We start from the raw sequence: 17,611 nt of genomic DNA, 5'->3' as shown, positions 1-17,611 counted from the left end.
TAGAAAATAAATATTTAAGCTTCAACATAAGACGCCAATCAACCGAAACGGTGGATTCCCAGCCACGTTGTGCCACAGGATGTGGTTAGATTTGTTCTCCGGCAACATAAACAGCGATGTGTGCGGAGATTTTTCGGCATCCATGTTGAAAACAAGGTCGTGTGGGAAAAAAAGGGGGAATCTGGGCAATGCAGTGAAGAGAGGCTCAGAGGGATGTCATGTCCAGCTGACAGTAGTGCAAACTACACAGAGCATCACGTCTGAAAACAAACAAACCTATGATATTTACCAAGTCGATCGAAAGAGGACTTCAACTAAAGAACAGATACACAACATCGATAGGTTGTACAATGACTGAGCCCTGCGGTATGCTGTAGGCTACATGAACTTGTTGTAGGCCTGTTAGTGCTCTATTGCTAGGTGCTTATATAGGCTAATATACTGGTATGTACAGGTGAGTTTATAATAATGATGACAATCTTCCTTTATATGTATGTAGAATATATAGATTATATTATATTATGCAACCTAAATTGCTTCTACAGAAAACAAATGATAGAGAACAAAAGTTCAAATTCTCCTAGAAAAAGGAGTGAAGACACCAATAACAAAATAATAAGAAGTAAAATGATTGTACCAGGAGCGTACATGATAAAAAAAATTCAAATAGAGTAATAACAAATCCAAAGTGATGAGGTTTTAACAGGCAAACTTAAAAGCCTCAGTTGTTGCAGCTGTACTTAGATGTTGAGGAATTTCACAGTTTGGATCCAGAACTACAGGGTCAGCTTCAACCCTTTATCTTAGTCTTTGTATAGTGAGCAGCAGACCATTAACATAGACATATTAACCCAATAACAGGGGGGAACTCCTTGAATAAAATTAAATATTGACTAACTGAAAGTCAGTGCAGGAACTTCAGGTTTAATATGAGGTAATACTTCATCGGTTACAAGTGAGATATAATACGACCAGCATACAGTTAACAATATTAGACAGGATTAAACAGTTTCAACCATCAGTTCAAGTCTTTGTACTGAATATTGTACAAGTTAGCTTCAGAGACACAGAACCCATATTGAGGACATCTTCTGATTTACAGCTGGAATCTACACTACAGTGTATAGTCAAATAAAACACACAGTATTTAAACAGCTTCAATCAAAGTTTTAATTCATGGTTTAAGAGTGAAGGACTGTGATCCAGCATAGGGCTATCTAAATATACAGCTTGCTTAACACCCAGGATGAACATTTAGGCTACTTTAATAAATAAAGTTACAAATGTGGATTTCTAACAAAAAATCTGAGACATTTTGATGTAGTTCACACTGCGATTTCTCATTCGTGGAATACTTCCATGATATTCACGTATGCCTATATCATTCTTTGTTTTGTTTATTAAATGTAATTCTTAATAAAGAAAATCTTAAAGAATTTTGTTGAAAATATTTTTTTTTAAAGCAAATTTCAAATAACAGGAACTTGAGACATCTCGCTAACAAACATTATTTATTTTTCTGAAGGAGTCAGTTTCAATGTTTTCAGGCACGTTGAAGCTGCCAGGGGCCACAAAAACAGGATAATATCGTCAAAGTAAAAACTGTCATTCAAGTGTATTAACAGCTACATAGTCCCACAAAACAGCTACATAGTCCCACAAAACAAGGCATTATAACAGTTTCCTGTGCTATAATAATATATCTAAATCTATAATATTATATCATGTTAAAATAATCCTTAATCCTTTTGTTCCGTCTAAGATTCTCAAGTAATTTATTTGCATCTTTATTATTGTTCTAGTGTGTTCTAGTATTGCTCCTTTATATTTTCTTGTCTGTGGCTGTAGGATTTTTCTATTCCCCCTTTTAACTCCATTTATATGAAAAGGTACAGCAAATAAACTTTAACTTCAACTGTCTAATTAAGAAATGGTTCCAGTGCAGTGCCTGTTGTCTATGGGGACTTATGTGGACCAGAAGAACAATTGTGCCAATAAACAGTGGTACACATAGGCTATGAAACTTTCCAAGCCACCTTGGTTCAGCTTCTCTTTCAGATCTTCTTTGACTTTTTTGGCTATAAAGCTTATATTCTGTGAAAGTTAAATTTGACAGAAAGACATAAATTCAGTTTTCAGTTTGGAAAAATGTCCTTGTGTTGTTTGTGGTAACCTATATGAAGCCTATAAAAGTATAATTTCCACATCCTGAAAAGTCTTCTTAAAAGAAGAATATGTAAATGTTATTAATGTCTAAAGTTTTCCTGTTGGACACTTCACTGTAAAGTCCATTCTCAGTTTATGTGCACTGGTGGCTTCAAGTTTCTACATCATAGTTGTGTAAAACTTTCAGCAGATGAATGTGAAAACATCCTTCTGGTGTCAAAGTCTGCACATACATAACTCTGCAGAATGAAGATAAAACATACAACTGTAAGAACAAGAAAAAAAAAATTCAGTGGAAAGAGACTTAAATGTTTCAAGAAACTCACAGTCTCCCAACTCACAAATAATTCAGATTATCTTAATTTGCCAGGATTTTGAATTAGAGTTTTATTTTGAAGGTTTCTGACCAGAAGTCGTATTGCTTCACTACCTCCACGGCACTGATCATGATGGGGGTATCTCCTCTTCACTAGCTCATCATCGGGGATTCCGCATTAGACTCGGTTGTGTACAGCTACAGATCCGACACATACAGACCCATACGCCTCGGTCCGACTCAGATACCGGCCGTCATGTCCACGGGGATGCGGACTGAGAACCGCGAGGACTCGGGGGTCCTGGATGCTGCGGCTCTGAGGCAGCAGAGGAGGCTGAAACAGGCGATCCAGTTCCTTCACAAAGACTCAGCTGATCTGCTGCCTTTGGATGGACTGAAGAAACTCGGGACATCGAAACAGGGGGTGTGCCTGTTATGATAGGCCTTTATAGTGTCACAGTTATAGACTCGTTTTTGGACTCACGACTCAACCAAATTACACATTTTATCCCAGTACTAATAAATAATGACAGTTATGTCTATGGGGGAATCACTGCGGTTGCTTAATTTACCACAAGCTTTAATTGTATTAATTATATTACTTTAAATTATAGCCCATACAGTAATGGAGTGGTAGCCTATACATTAGAGCTGTAAGTAGAAGATAAACTGTCTATAAAGGATGGTTCAGCCTAATGTTTCCACACCTATTGTGTTAAAAACATTAAAAATAAACTATACTGCCATTGTGCAGGAAGTTATTTTAAGTGAAGTAAATGTTTGGAAATGAAATCAATTTGTATTTTTGCAGCTTAAACTAAAAAATCCTAAAAAACCTGTGAAAATATGAATTTAAGTTTGTCTTTCTTTTTGTTTACTTGACTATGAATGTGTATAGAAATAGTGTCTTGAATATTGATCCCTAGTATTTACATGTATAGTCTCACCCATTAAGCCTTTACATGTCAGGTAATTTGGTTATACTGTTGTATATTCAACATCTTTTTTAGTTTCCTAGGCACTGAAGAAGGTTTCTGAAGATCACAATGGCAGCATTATTAGAGATTTCCTAACTCTATTGTTTTTTATTTGCATTGCAGCAGCCGCACCATATTCTCCAGAAGCGCCTGCTGGAAGCCAAGTTGTCCCGGGGAAGGATGCGCATGTGTGGAGTGACACCAAACAACGGAGGGGTCCTTCTGAGCTGTAATCATTTAAACTCACACGAGGAGAATGAAGAGGAGGATGATTTCATGTATGTGCCCTGCAAGGTGAGTCTGTACAGGTAGCTCCAATTAGAATAAAGTACTTATATACATTCAGAACAAGCCCTTTAAAACACAAGAACTGTTGTGAACTCTTGGACAAATGCACAAATGTTTTTTTTTTCCTTTTTTGTTGGTGCAGTGTTTTGATTTCCTTTTCACCTCCACCTTCTCTGTGTGTTCACAGTGTTTAGGACAGGAGGTGAATGTGCTGATTGACACCGGCTGTAAACTGAACCTGATGTCCTCACTTACTGTGGAGAGATATGGGTGAGAAGATCTGTCCTTCATATCATATCATATCATATCATCACCAGTCTGTAATCGCATACTGGCCATATCTTTGACAAATCCCAACGTATCACCACCCTGGATGGTACCATATTTTTGTGCTTTTATTCCGGTGGTAATTATTTTGTTTTCTTTTAAAGTTGGAAAGAACTGGTTGAGGAGAACAAAATGGAGACAAATGGTTTTCCATTTCAGCGGAAGCTTTGTATTGATGGCCATATCAAAGAACTCAGCCTAACCATCGGGCAGCTCAGAATAATGTGCTCCTTTACCATAGTAGGTAAGGAAGAAGAGTAACATTAAAGCCAAGATTAAGGGAGTTTTGTGACTGTAACCAGTGACTTTAAGTCACAGTTAAGTATTGTCTGACAATTACATTTACTTGCAGAAAGTAACAAACCACTGATGTCCCTGGGCAACAAGACATTAAAGTCACTGAAGGTAAATCATCTGCTTCCCACGAGTAACATTTAAAGATCTTCTGAAACATAATGATGTTAATGAAGACACAAGGATAAAAACAGGCAAAAACCACCTTGCTATTAGATTCTTACCACTAATGGGGCAAAATAAGTACATATTTTGGTGTGTGGATACTGCAAGAGTAAATGCCATATTGTTACCTTCATGTAAATGTGTGATGTTTTGGTGTATCATCTTTTTTGCAGTGCATAATTGACACTGAAAAGCAGATGTTGGTGTTTGGGACAAATGTAAGGGAGCAAGTTCAGTTTGCCAAAAAGCCATTTAATGAAAGGTAAGATTGTATTGCTTTTAAAAGAGAGTGCATGTGCCCTTAATTAAATGCCACACACTCACACCTTTATTTAATATTTATTTGCTTTGTGCACAAAATACAGATCAGGCTGTCACTGCATGTTATTGGAACTGTCAAACCCTCAAAAGATACTGCAAACCAGTGCACAACGTTATACACTAAATATCTGTGGGGGGTGTTGAGAGGCACTGAGGGAGAATACAAACTAAAGCAGGAGCTTGCGACTTTTTTCATCACAAAATAGTTAATACATAAAATATGTTTGGATATGTCGAATCAGTATGTGTAACATTCACAGGCACAAAGACCATTATTAGACAACAGACACCATTCTGCTGATCAATGTCACCAAGTTCTGCTTCTTCTTTTCTTCTTTTTGCACAACAGTTCCTATGACTTCAGCGACCTGTGATACTGACCTCGCTTGTCCCCAACACGCACAGTGACCAAAAGCAATAGAATTATTTACTCTACAACTAGATGCCTCACTGGGGAACTTTAAAAAATAAATTTCTCACCTCATAAATTCTCACTTTCTCTTTGTTTGCTGCGTTCATTCGTCAGATAATCCACTTTGACTTCACTTATTTTTGACATAAAGCAGTGGTTTGCATAGCAGCTGCTCCCACGAACTTCCTCCTGCAGCATTCTTATAGCCTATGATCATGTCTTAGCTGTCACTACAGTAGTACGTATTGTGCGGCTAGTTAACTAACTAACAGAACCTTTAGTGCTGTAGACTGTTAGAATTGTGATTTATAAGTCTTGTATCCTATAAATTCACAGTGGGCTAGAACAAAGGTCAGATGGGTTTTTATTTCATGTGGAATGTAGCTGATAAGCTTAGTACAGAACAACTGTTTGTTTACGGTATTTTATAATGTTGTAAATGTATTTTCTAGTCCAAAACATGTATTTGCATTGAGGTCACTGCCTTTTAATGTTTACAAAATTATAGTGACACTTAATATGTTTTACCTTGTGACTGTAGCAAAGTGCAGCACTGGATATCGAATAAAATCCCAAATGATGTGAAAGTTTTTCTGTGTTTTTGCCTGATTTTTCATAGGAGGTTTAGCATTTTGGAAAATCATACATACAGTACACATAGTAACTAGCCCATGTGCCATTTTATCTGAGGGCCATTTATGAAACTGGGTCAGCCAAAGGTAGTCTGACATAATTAAAGCTGTTAATAAGAATGCCAACAGGGATCATTTCTCGCCCCTGTCTGTTCAGGAAGGGCTGGAGAGCGGCTTTAATTGGTCAGCTGACCTGTGACTGTACCATAGCAACTGTAGCATGACAGCAGTGTTTGGTAACGGTCCCCCAGTTAGCTGATTGGCAGGTGAATAGCCCCTTCCAGTGGCCACGAAGAAGACTGACTCAGTCTTGAACATTTCTCCATGGAAACCAACATCAACAGTGAGGAGAGGTTGTCGTCTGCAGCTGACAGCATAAAAACTTCAGGTAATGTACCCGCTCACTTTATCTGTGTATTAACTGTCAGAGCAAAGAAAACATATATTGAACTTCCTCCTGTTCAGAACATAAACACAGTTATTGTGTTTCCTGTTATTTTAGTCAGATGAGGAGTAAGTTCTATATGTGTGTACAGTTTCATAGTTGTGGATAAACATTTGATAGCACCGTGTTGTAGACACTCATGGACAATTAATTTGAATAAAGGAAATTTCAAAATAAGATGACTGTAGCTTTAACATAACCACATTAGCATACATTAACATAACAGCAGCACAATTATTACTTTTTTTATTCATTACTTTTCAATAAAAACATGGTATAACTTAACTTCACACAATGAAAAACATTTCTCAGGCACACAAAACTTAGAACTTAACTTTTCTGTTAAATGACTAGTAGCTCACATGCAAGTGAATTGTGTTTTGATCACAAAACAAGCAGAATATTTTAAATATTACCACTTTTGGTGTTTGCAGAATTACAACATTAAATTTGACAATGGTCTAAAACACATGATCCCTATCTCTCTCTCTCTCTTTTGCATCCTGTTTTTCTCAACAATTATGTCATTTCCTGACATTATTGTGGTACAGGGATGACATCCAGGCAGACGGTGGCCTCTGAGGCTGCACTGATTCCACTGTTTCTGGGCAAACAGAGGTGCAACATCACTTTTGTTGTGGACAGCTCAGAGAACATGAGAGCTGTTCTGGGGTCAATGAAACGCCTGCTGATCCAGACCCTGCTGACTAAGGCTTCATTCAGGGACTCTCTGTTCAACATCATGTCATTCTCAGGCCAGGTGAGGTGGGACTGACAGCGCAGTACAACACCAGCATCAGCAACACAGAAAGGGCATCACACCTCAGAAGACAAGGAGCACTCTCTAGAGTCACTCTTGAGGTTGCAATGTTCATGTGTCTATCCATAAAGCAAGTATAAAGGGATTGTCACACTACAGGCTATGGGGTCATTAAATGGTGGACTTTGGGTGGATGCAAAGTCTGTGTAAAATCAACATTTTGGCCTTAAGTTGGCACAAAAGGAAAGGTCAAGGAGTGTCAAAAACATATTCCACAGCAAGTTGCTCATCAGATTTTTATAGTTCTGTATGAATATAAAAACATTTGTCCCGATGGTGTTGCCATAGAAAAGGTGACATGGACACCAAGAAAAGCAAAGGATTCATTCACTATAAGAACATAAACATCTGGGACAAAGTCATCGTTTTGCAAGTCACAAGTATGAAATCCCAAGTCAAGTACAAGTTCTAAACTTTATGTTTCGAGTCCTGAACAAAGTCATCATTTGCCCTTCAACAAGTTGAACCATTCTTCAAAAGTGGTATTTATTACTTTTGCAGAAACTTTATAAGGTCTAAAAGCAAATTTATCAGGTGTGTCGTTTTTTTCTGTGACACAATTACAATCATTTGTCATTTCTGAGCTGAAAGTTGAATTTTTTGAGAGGCTATCAATCACGTCTTTTTGAAGTCAATGATGTTTAAGTAAAAGTCCAGTTAAAAGTGTTGATTTTGTCAAGTTAAGTCAAGTCAAGTCATGGTCAAGTGTCTTTGAAGGGAACATTTTGATCTGGCTGACCTTTCACAACCTGATGTAAGGTCAGAAGGTCACAAAATCATTAGGAATCACTGTTAATATCAAAGTTCAGATGATGACATGATGTTCTGGACTGACTGACATACTAAATAAATGATTTAGTCTAGTAAATACTACTTCAATTCAAAGTGTTTTAATATCATTACTTTATGAATCCAATCCTATAATGTAACTGAAAGAATATTTCATTTACATAACACCTTTACCTAGGGGAATATTTTTCGCTTAAGAGTCACCTGTTACGTGACTGATGTTCTCTTTACTTTTACAGTTGACCTGCTGGTCCCACCACATGCTCCCCTGTGCTCCTGACACAGTGTACACGGCTCTGTCCTGGATCCACTGCATCAGTTGCAGCCCCGGCAGGGATCTCCTGGTTGCCCTGTGTACTGCTTTCACTGACCCCGCCTGTCACGCCATCCACCTGCTCTGCACAGACCTCCCCGACCATCCGGAGGCTGTGCTGACATCCTTGCCCGCCATGGCGGCTGGGAGGCCTGTGAACGTCTTCTACCTGCAGGATTCAGGTGGTCAACTGGATAGCAACACTCGAGACTACCTGCAGTGTCTGACCCAAGCCACAGGAGGGAGCTGTTATGTGATTCCAGTTGGTTTGAATGGAGTACTGGAGAAGGTATGGCTGAACTTAAGGGGTAGCAGACAGGACTGGTAAAAACAAATTGAGTGAGGGAGAATCTACAGTTTGGCATATGTTTGTATAGTTTAAAGATGAATCTCCAGAAAAGCTAAGAGTGTCTTCTTACTTTCTTTAAATCATAGCAAATTTCCTCACTGATCTGCATTGCCTCCCAGCCAATCAGAAAGTTTTGGGCACACAGTTACTGCACTACACAGGGCAGACTTCAACACTTTATCATTCAGTTTATCAGAAAAAAATCAAAATGATCAAATTTGGAGATACATGCTTTTCGCTGGACAGGAATAAGAACTGTAATCTGAAAAGTGACAAGTAAGCGAAGCTGTCTGACAAATGTGGATTAAAAAAGTACAATACTTGCCTCTGAGATTTAGTGGACTATGAAGTTGTATAAAATCGAAGTACTCAAGTAAAATACAAGTATCACAAATATCTACTTATCCACTTAGAATGAACTAAGTACATTTAATAAAGTACTATTTACTATTATCATTGACTTTGTACTTAGTTCATTCTACCATTGAAGAAATGTGTATGAGCTTGGCCAGGTCCCACAATGCATCAAAGGGTCTGTGTGCTTTGTGTATGTTGTCAGGTGATTCCACTGTGTGTTCATCATCTTCAGTCATCAGTGCCAACATTCTCCCCACTCAAGTGCTACTGTCCGTCCACTTCAGTCTTAATGCCACACAACCCGCACAACACGTCATCACCTCTGCTCAGGTGGGTTTCCATGGTTACCTAGTTATTTATCAATGTAGTACAAACATTGTAATAGCTACGTAGCAGAAAATGTTACCAAATCTGACATGTTTGGCATGTGATATTTTGAACCAAAGAAGTGTTCACGCAGGCTGGCAAATTTAAGATACTGTATGTTGCTGTGATTAGATTTATCATCCCAATGACATATGAGCTGTTTCTTGGCTTCCTGTGGTCACCCAGGTGCAGTCTAGGTAATCCTCTCCACCCCATTACTGCCTGCATGCTGTCTGGTCAAACCCTGAGTCCAGAGTTTTTTCCAGGATGCCGTGTGCTGGCCAGGAGAGAGTTGGATGGCTTCTACTACTTGGGCACTGTAATACAGCAAGTACAGGTGAAAAGATGATCACACACTGCACTAATGTCATCATATACAGGCAGGTATTGGGACAGCAACAGATTATCAGAGTGTAGCTCTACTCCAGCACAGTGGATTTGAAATGAAACAATGACCATTATTGTAAGCACTGGCACTGTCTACTGATGTTTGTGGAGATCTTGGAGACGTTAGAAGTTACTACAAAGGATTTGACACCAAATATTAAATATAATGACTTTATTTAAGTCTTTTTTACCTTCTCCAATTACTCTCTGCCTCCTGAAGTTGGGGCCTGTGTATAAATAGGGCTTTACCTGTACAGAGTTCATCTAATGTGGATGTAAAGAGCCTAAAATGAAAGCTGTAACAATCAATCTCAAAGTCATCGTTCAATTTCAAATCCCAATGTACTGGAGTACAGAGTGAACTTAACAAGAAATATGTCTAAATCATGACAGAAAGCTTCAAATTCTGACTAGTAACGGAGTCACTGTGGATGCTGACATCCTCTTGTGTGAAAAATCAGAGCCGCAGAGGAGTTTGGGTTGTCGAGTTTGACCATTCAGGAAGGGCCAGTTTGGGGGGCGTCTCCTCCCAGAGGCAGCTAGTTTGCTCCCTCGACATGGTGAACCGCACAAGAGCTCACACACATTGTCTGGTACCTGGTGATCCTGTGCTGTCACCATGGGAACCAGATCTGAGGAGATACGGGCCGGGGAAGGTGATGGCCGCCACAGAACACAGAGAGGGTTTTGGAGGTATGGAGTCAATAGTGCTTGTGTTTACATTTTGACCTTTACAACTTACAGAGACATACAGAAATAGGTTTGATAGATACAGAATATTACATGATACACTTTATATATACATTTTGATGTACTCACTAAAGTTTAAATCAGTTTATTTTTGATTAACAACTTACTATTTATTAGTTATTTTTTATATTTCTCCCCTTACTTTATTTGCATTTTATGGTTGCTGGTTTCATCTTTTCCTTATTTGTTCATTTTACAATTTGGTAATGCTTTAGATTACAGGCAGAAAGTGTTTTTTGTGTAAATATTTCGTACATATAGGGTACATGGAAATACTTACTGGGTATCCTTACATTTGAAGAACTGGAAATATTTGGAGGGAACTAAATTACATGCAGACAAGGTACAAACAGTAAACCAGCAGATACCTTTATGTCCTTTATGTCCCCAGGCTAAGCCTAACATTGTGTTCCCTATTAACAACAATAATATGAAAATGTAACTATATTTTAAACTATATTTATAGTAATAAGTTCTCCATTTTAAATATGTTACAAATTGTAAATACAGGTATATCATAATTCTAAAATAAATAATAATTTCAATATCAAGACTGTTACTGTAATCAGAAAACATTTTAGCCATTAAATAAACTTCCATCCCATATGCACTAAAAAAATAAATAAACTCAAGGGCTGTAATCTAAAGCATTAACTTAATTTTAATAGTTCTACATAACAGGAGACAATTTATATTTTTATTAACAAAAACACAACAACAACAACAACAAAACACTAATTAGCACTGCTTGAACGTATATCCCTCTCAGTAAGTCACTCTTTCTTGGCATTGCAGTTGATGGTGTTACGAGCCTCCGCGTGCTGATGTGGAACAGCTGTGTTTCTCTGGTTCCTGGCAATCTGGTTTTGCCCCTTTCAGCTTCTCACCATGACAGAATAGTCAGGGAGCTCCAAATCCCAACATCAACGCCCAGTCGTTGTTGCAGCTGGCTAGGTGCTCGCAGCTCCTCCTGCACTCCCCAGCTGTTCAGCAGCGACCGGTGTCCGTCCTCATCTTGCTGCCCTTCAGTCACAAACCACTGGCCATACATGTTTCCACCCAGTTGTACGTCCAGCTTTGGAAGGAGGGATGGATTTGAGAAGGCAGAGCAAGATACAGATGTGAGGAAAAGTGACCCTGAGGTGCCCTCCTCCTCCTCCTCCTCTTCATCTCTTTCTGAGGATGAGACCAGAGCGACGTTTCCTCCTGCAGTGAAGTTGAGGAATAAAGAACAACGTCCTCCCTGGAGGTACTGGAGAAGAACTGGATCAGAGCCACAACACAGGCAGCCAGGTGGGAAACACAGACCCTGTCTAAACTGATGTATTCTGGTCTTGATTTAAACAGAAGTGACCAAAACATTTCAATTTAACTTAATTTGATCAAATCTGAAGAATGTTTTTTTAAATGAGAAACAGCTGAAGGTGCTATGTATGTATAGAAGAGATAAGATTTAATGTAAACAAAGAGACCACTGTTGAGGGTTACACCACCACCATCAGTGTGTGAGTGTGTGTGAGAGGCAGATTATTCATATTGTAATAGACTGAAATGATGTACATTTTATTGGAATATTTAGATCACTATTACTCAATGTAGTGAGTCAACTCTCACACATGTTAGTACACTTTGAATATCAAACATGTTCTGTCAAGATAAGGTTTTTCAGATATAAAATAAGTTTTGCAGGGAGGGAGCTTCTCACTTAATGTGATTCATTGCCAGGGATGAATTAAAATATCAAAACGCAGAACTTTGTTTTGTGATATTGTATAAATTTTCAAAACAGTATTCATTTCTGTGTTTAAACCCTCAGCCTCACAATAGATCATCCTATATTGATTTGTAACCTCTGTATCATGCAGCGTATGATTTCGCCAGATTCTGACCAATAAACATCCCTATTTATTGCTAGAACTAAATTCAGAATCAATGTTGCATCATGGTTGAAAATCTCAATAGTTGTGCACACATCACTTGTGGTGTAATGGCAGTCACTTCTATATGGAAATATTTATTTAATATGTTTACAATATTGCAAAACACATTGCAGATCACAATAAGCATTAACAGCACAGCAATGCAGATTCAATAACAATTTTGAACCCTCACGTTTCAGTCAAGCTGACTTAAACCGCAGCTAAGCCACTAAGATGCTATGTGACAGAGCCTCAGCCCCCATGACATCTGTTCATGTTGATATATTTATGTTTATCTGCAGGGAGTGCCGTGGCAAGGAGGACGTCACAACCTGTAAGGCTCAGCTTTCCTGTCCCACAGATCAGTGCCTCGCCCAATCACAGCTCTGTGTTTCAATCACTTCCTGGTGCTAAAGGAAGAAGAGCGAACATCAGAGATGTTTTTGGAACGACCAACTTCAAACCTCGACCACCAGTGGGACGGCAGGCTTTTTCTGCCAACAATGCTACATGTACAATGCACAGCTAAGACCTCAGCATATACTGTACCTGTATAAAGTTGGTAAAAAACAAAAAACAAACAAAAGATTGATACTTTATTTTAAGAAACTGATGCATCTTTAGTGCAAGTAAAAGTACTGCATTACACACACACACACACACACACACACACACACAAACAAAACACACACACACACACACACACACACACACACACACACACACACACACACACACACACACACACACAAATAAAATACTACTGCAATAAAAATATGGCTTCTCAATATACAGCAAATGAAACATTTTGAAAGCAAAATAAATTGTAAACTCTTAATGCAGCAATCCATGTAAAAACAAGCAATAAACGCACACACACAGCATAAATATCATAGGTCAGTTTAGTTATCGAGGGTTAAGGGTGACTGGTTTGTTTGGGTGAGGTGTCAGAGATTGAAGGTGAGGTCAATACTCTCTCCAGCTTTGACGCTGACCAGCTGAGTCTGCTGCTCCGACTCGGACATGCTGGCAGTGATAGAATATGTCCCTGGTGAAACCTCAATATAGAAATCTTCACCTGCTGATGACACGCGACCCTGGGAAGAATGAATATGAATTTTAAAAAGAGATTTAAAAAAACTTTTTGTTAAGGTCATTGTTACATTTAAGGAGATTGTTAAAAATACATTTTTGGTTGCACTATTGATAAGCCAACTGTGGTATTTTCAGTTTTAGTTCCTTGAAAACCCCATGTTAGTCTAAACTTAATACAAACTATATATATTTAGGAGGTGTACAAAATAATATTCATGATATTACAGGAAGTTCCTTATGTAAAAATGGTGCTAGTACTACCATTCCCACTGAAGATCAACACTGGCTGGCTTTTTACAGTTTCCAGCTCATGATTTTGGTTTGCAGTTCTGCATGATTAAGTTCAGACAGATCTAACAGACCCTATGCAGTCATTTGAGGCATACAAACTGAGTGTTTTCAACTCCCCGGTGAAAAATAGTGGCAAAGCTGCAGTCAAGTGGTGGGTAAAGAAACTGAAGGTCAAAATATTTTTCTCAGGATTCAGAGGTCCAAAATAAGCCTAAAATGCCAGTGAATATTTAAATTGCATAATAATTTGGTGAGAAATATGATTCCAGTAAGAAGCAATAAAGATGAAAGCTGTACACGACTCAAAGAAAAAGCATAAGATTGTTACTTTGTTGTAAGGAGCCCTCGCACGTTTCCTGGTTGACTGTGCAGAAGACGTCATCCCAGCAGCTGGCCGTGTGTGGAACCTGGACACGTGGCTCCTCTCAGTGTCAGTGGGCTCAGTGCAACGGCCAGACTCATAAAATTTCTGCAGCATAGAAAATATTCACATTTTAGTCTCATGGTCTGTAGCTGAAAAGGGGGGGTGGAGGGAAATAACCACTGACCTTGCACTGATAAGTCGTCTGCGCCATGAAGTCTGCGATGGTTGCAAAGACATTATCAAGCTCTGTGTGTTTTCTCTGGAAAATGACAAGAGCATGAGAATTTAAAGAAGACGAGCAAAAGTTTGACACTGCAAAGGAGTCACGATCCATTCATGATGGGGTTAATATACAGAAAGAAAATCGCAGAACCTTGATAGGGATGTGTGTGTTTTCATCTGTAGTGGTGGGGGTCTGACATACTCCAGTACTAGTCCAGTCTACACTCCGCCTGGAGGCCCGCTCCAGCACCTCTAGGCCCAGACTGGCAGAGCGCCGCAGAGAAGACTCCAGCCAGGCTTGGCTTGCCATGAACAAGTCGAGTGAAACTTAGGTTCCCTTCACCTGAGTGGGGGAAGAAGCAGGGAGCACTCAGCCAGTTTCCTTTCCTTTACCTCACAGTATAGTACAATTTCCAATTCCAAATATATCAGTTTTTTTTCTAAGGATTTGATATAGAACTGAAATGATAAAATGAACTGGCATCAGTTTCAATAATCTGCCATTTTATAAGCAAACATGCCAACATTTAAATCAGGGGTCTCAAACTCAAATTGGGTTGGAGCCATTGGTGGTATTATCATCTTCACTCCAGCATTCAAGTCCTAACCAGAAGGAAGCACAATATTCTAAAAACATTTATATTACTAACATCATAAAATGCAAACAGCACTTTTTATAAATTTCTATATCATCATTTTATCTTTTGTTGTTTGCAGCCAAACAACAAAAGGCGGCCCAAGAAATGAAGAGAGAGGAGTTTGAGACCCATGGCTTAAGCTTGTTGCTTTTTTTATTATATAAAAAAGTTATTTCCCACCCATGCCATGAGTGCTGCAGGGTGACAACTTGGGTTAATATCCCACACACAACTTAGTTTCATCTGACCACGTGCATATCCCACAACGGTTGAATGCACAGCACTGTACACACTCATTACATATCTAAAAAGACAACTATATACAAACTCCCACTTTGTTAAACATCAGCAGCAAATGCTGTTGATCAAAACAAAGACCACACCTCATCTTCCAATGCAATTTTTGTCCAAACCCATATAGGTCTAACCCTTTCTCCTGTCTTTTTCCTCTACTGCACAAGAACCACTGGGGCATTCGAAGAACCTGAAGACTCCCTGCAATGAGGACATCCTCACCCTACACCTGGAGTCTCTCTAGGTTTTGCAAGGCTTTCCCTGATCCTACAGTGTTTAAACATTAAGATTGACCCTGTTGACTTGAGCCAACCTTTTGCCCCCCTACATTAGTACTCCTTTCTCTGAGCGACTGGAGCATCCTGATGCAGCACAGCATGGTGGAGACAATGCAAGGACAATATAAAAAGGCCCCAGACAAACTGTTTGACATGCTATTCATGTTTCTGAGTTCATTACTGATGGAAGTAAGTGTCCTTAGAATATGATCATTTAAGTTTGCTGGTTTCACAAAAAACATATCGGCAACTTACATATGCAGAGAGCGTTTCTGATCACGGTGGCTTCCCAATTAAAATGAAAATTATAACATTTAAACGCCAACAACTACACATGCAGTATAATAGTACCATAAATGCCGGGGAACTGCGCATGCGTGAAGATTAACACCCCACTGACTGGCACCAGAAAGCCGATGGTTTTGTACTTTTATCTGTAGCAACTCACTTTCTCTTGTGATCAGTCAACCATCGCCTTCACCTCGGAGCACCGAGTACACCGGAACGTCAGACCGATCCAACGCACGTCACGTTCTGTTTACGTTTCGTCACAATAACTTCACTGTTCCGCGCGCTGAGTCAACAAATCTCGGGTAATGAGCTTATTTACTTGTTTACCTGTTCAACGCAAGAGGAGCTGGGCGGCTCAGCAAGTAAACACACACATAAGAAAGCAACGCTTCTTCATCCAGGCTGCGTGTAGTCCTCACATGTCCCTCATTTAGCTTCACAAGTTCAGCTGTGGTTCAGTCAGCCTGTTTTCAAATGACAGGACAGGAAATCCTGCATGTTAGACCCCGCCCCCTCATACAGAGCCCACGAGACGTTTCACTTTCCTCTACATGGCAATCGTTAGTACTCACTTTGTAGTGTGGCTATTGTAAAATACACACGTTTATTGGGATCCCATATATCCCTGGCTGGTTTTAAACTTGTGTGATTGTTGTGTATTTAAAAGCCTGTCATGAGGTCACAGGAAGACAGCTCTAACAGGCCAGAAAGGCAGATGACCAGTGTTCTGTGATCAGCTTCCTGACAAGACTTAATGCACAGGATGTTTTACTTTCTTCACATTTCGGTTCAGCATTTACTAAAATGCATTGCCATCTCTTTTCAGTAGGTATGAGCGAGTACACCATTATCTGTTCAAACAAGTAAATGATCTGTATTTGGGAATGGGCCTTGATATGGGCTGATCCTAAGTTGCTATGTATACACACACACACATTATTTAGAGAACTGAGCTTCAGAGAAACGTTTTTGACTTAACCATTTACAGAGCAAGTAAAAAATAAACAGAAGTTGGTGTATTTACAATTAAATAATGGCACATTTTACTTGATAAAAGCAACCCTGAGACAGCTGAAGACGGCCTATGACATTACTTTATGCCGAATGTGCTGATGAAGATCCACGTTGCCTAGAGTCTGCATATTTTGAGTGGCCTCAACAACCCAGCTGCTCTCAGTTGAAGCAAACATTTTACATTGTAATACTGATTTAAACCTTTCTGTTCAGGTTTATTACAATTCATTTGAGCATAAAGCTTTCCAATAACAACCCAATATCAAATTTGCATTTACCATGCACGCAGTAAATACTGCTGGCATTTCCAAGTAGCAAAATGTAGCACATACCATAACTGCCATATATGGAGGCATATAAATCACACATGACAAACATGCAATTCCCATTTATACAGTTTATTTTTGCAAAAACACACTGACAGGACCATTATGCCATTAGCACACAGGCTCCTCCCACTGCCTTGATCTTCTCCTCGGCCCGTCGGCTGAAGAACTTGGCCTTGACGATCACGGGCTGCTTGGGCAGCTTGCCTTTGCCCAGAACTTTGTAGTAGCCCTGCAAGATCAAAAATATGGTAAAATAGAACCAGACCACTTAGCACATCTGCATGAAGACATTTGATCTGACAAAATAATGCTGAATAGTGCAACATTCAGCCGTGCTGATTTTGTTAGTAAACCCAATCTACTCAACAACTATAATTTAACAAAACACATCCAGAAACAGTG

The 17,611-nt window shown here is 39.2% G+C and overlaps 3 protein-coding genes across 5 annotated transcripts; 2 read left to right on the top strand and 1 right to left on the bottom strand.

Moving 5' to 3' along the window:
* Nucleotides 1–146: 146 nt before the first annotated feature.
* On the top strand, nucleotides 147–5,856 carry LOC127352900 (nuclear receptor-interacting protein 3-like). Of its 2 annotated transcripts, XM_051381728.1 has the most exons (8): nucleotides 147–454; nucleotides 2,640–2,906; nucleotides 3,583–3,753; nucleotides 3,935–4,017; nucleotides 4,179–4,318; nucleotides 4,427–4,479; nucleotides 4,707–4,795; nucleotides 5,204–5,856. In XM_051381728.1, the coding sequence occupies exons 2-8, from the start codon at nucleotides 2,739–2,741 to the stop codon at nucleotides 5,226–5,228; spliced, it is 729 nt and encodes a 242-aa protein (XP_051237688.1). In that variant the 5' UTR covers nucleotides 147–454; nucleotides 2,640–2,738; the 3' UTR covers nucleotides 5,229–5,856. The 2 variants fall into 2 exon arrangements, with proteins under 2 accessions (XP_051237688.1, XP_051237687.1); XM_051381727.1 differs by lacking the exon at nucleotides 147–454 and having other exon boundaries at nucleotides 2,565–2,906.
* Nucleotides 5,857–6,164: 308 nt separating this feature from the next.
* On the top strand, nucleotides 6,165–13,069 carry cunh11orf16 (chromosome unknown C11orf16 homolog). Its single transcript, XM_051381830.1, has 8 exons — nucleotides 6,165–6,286; nucleotides 6,895–7,103; nucleotides 8,192–8,554; nucleotides 9,174–9,301; nucleotides 9,524–9,674; nucleotides 10,186–10,417; nucleotides 11,270–11,767; nucleotides 12,696–13,069. Exons 1-8 carry the CDS (start codon nucleotides 6,223–6,225, stop codon nucleotides 12,920–12,922), a joined length of 1,872 nt encoding a protein of 623 aa, XP_051237790.1. The 5' UTR covers nucleotides 6,165–6,222; the 3' UTR covers nucleotides 12,923–13,069.
* Nucleotides 12,473–16,360, bottom strand: akip1 (A kinase (PRKA) interacting protein 1). 2 transcript variants are annotated; one of them, XM_051381836.1, is made up of 5 exons: nucleotides 16,194–16,360; nucleotides 14,517–14,708; nucleotides 14,328–14,402; nucleotides 14,108–14,248; nucleotides 12,473–13,490 (listed from the first exon to the last, which is right to left on the bottom strand). In XM_051381836.1, exons 2-5 carry the CDS (start codon nucleotides 14,673–14,675, stop codon nucleotides 13,341–13,343), a joined length of 525 nt encoding a protein of 174 aa, XP_051237796.1. In that variant the 5' UTR covers nucleotides 14,676–14,708; nucleotides 16,194–16,360; the 3' UTR covers nucleotides 12,473–13,340. The 2 variants fall into 2 exon arrangements, with proteins under 2 accessions (XP_051237796.1, XP_051237797.1); XM_051381837.1 differs by having other exon boundaries at nucleotides 16,024–16,356.
* Between the last annotated feature and the right edge of the window lie 1,251 nt (nucleotides 16,361–17,611).

Source organism: Dicentrarchus labrax, unplaced genomic scaffold, assembly GCF_905237075.1.
Source record: "Dicentrarchus labrax unplaced genomic scaffold, dlabrax2021, whole genome shotgun sequence".
Classification (NCBI taxonomy): Eukaryota; Metazoa; Chordata; class Actinopteri; family Moronidae; genus Dicentrarchus; species Dicentrarchus labrax.
The sequence above is the reverse complement of the archived record's forward strand: the minus strand, read 5'-3'. Positions and strand labels throughout refer to the sequence as shown.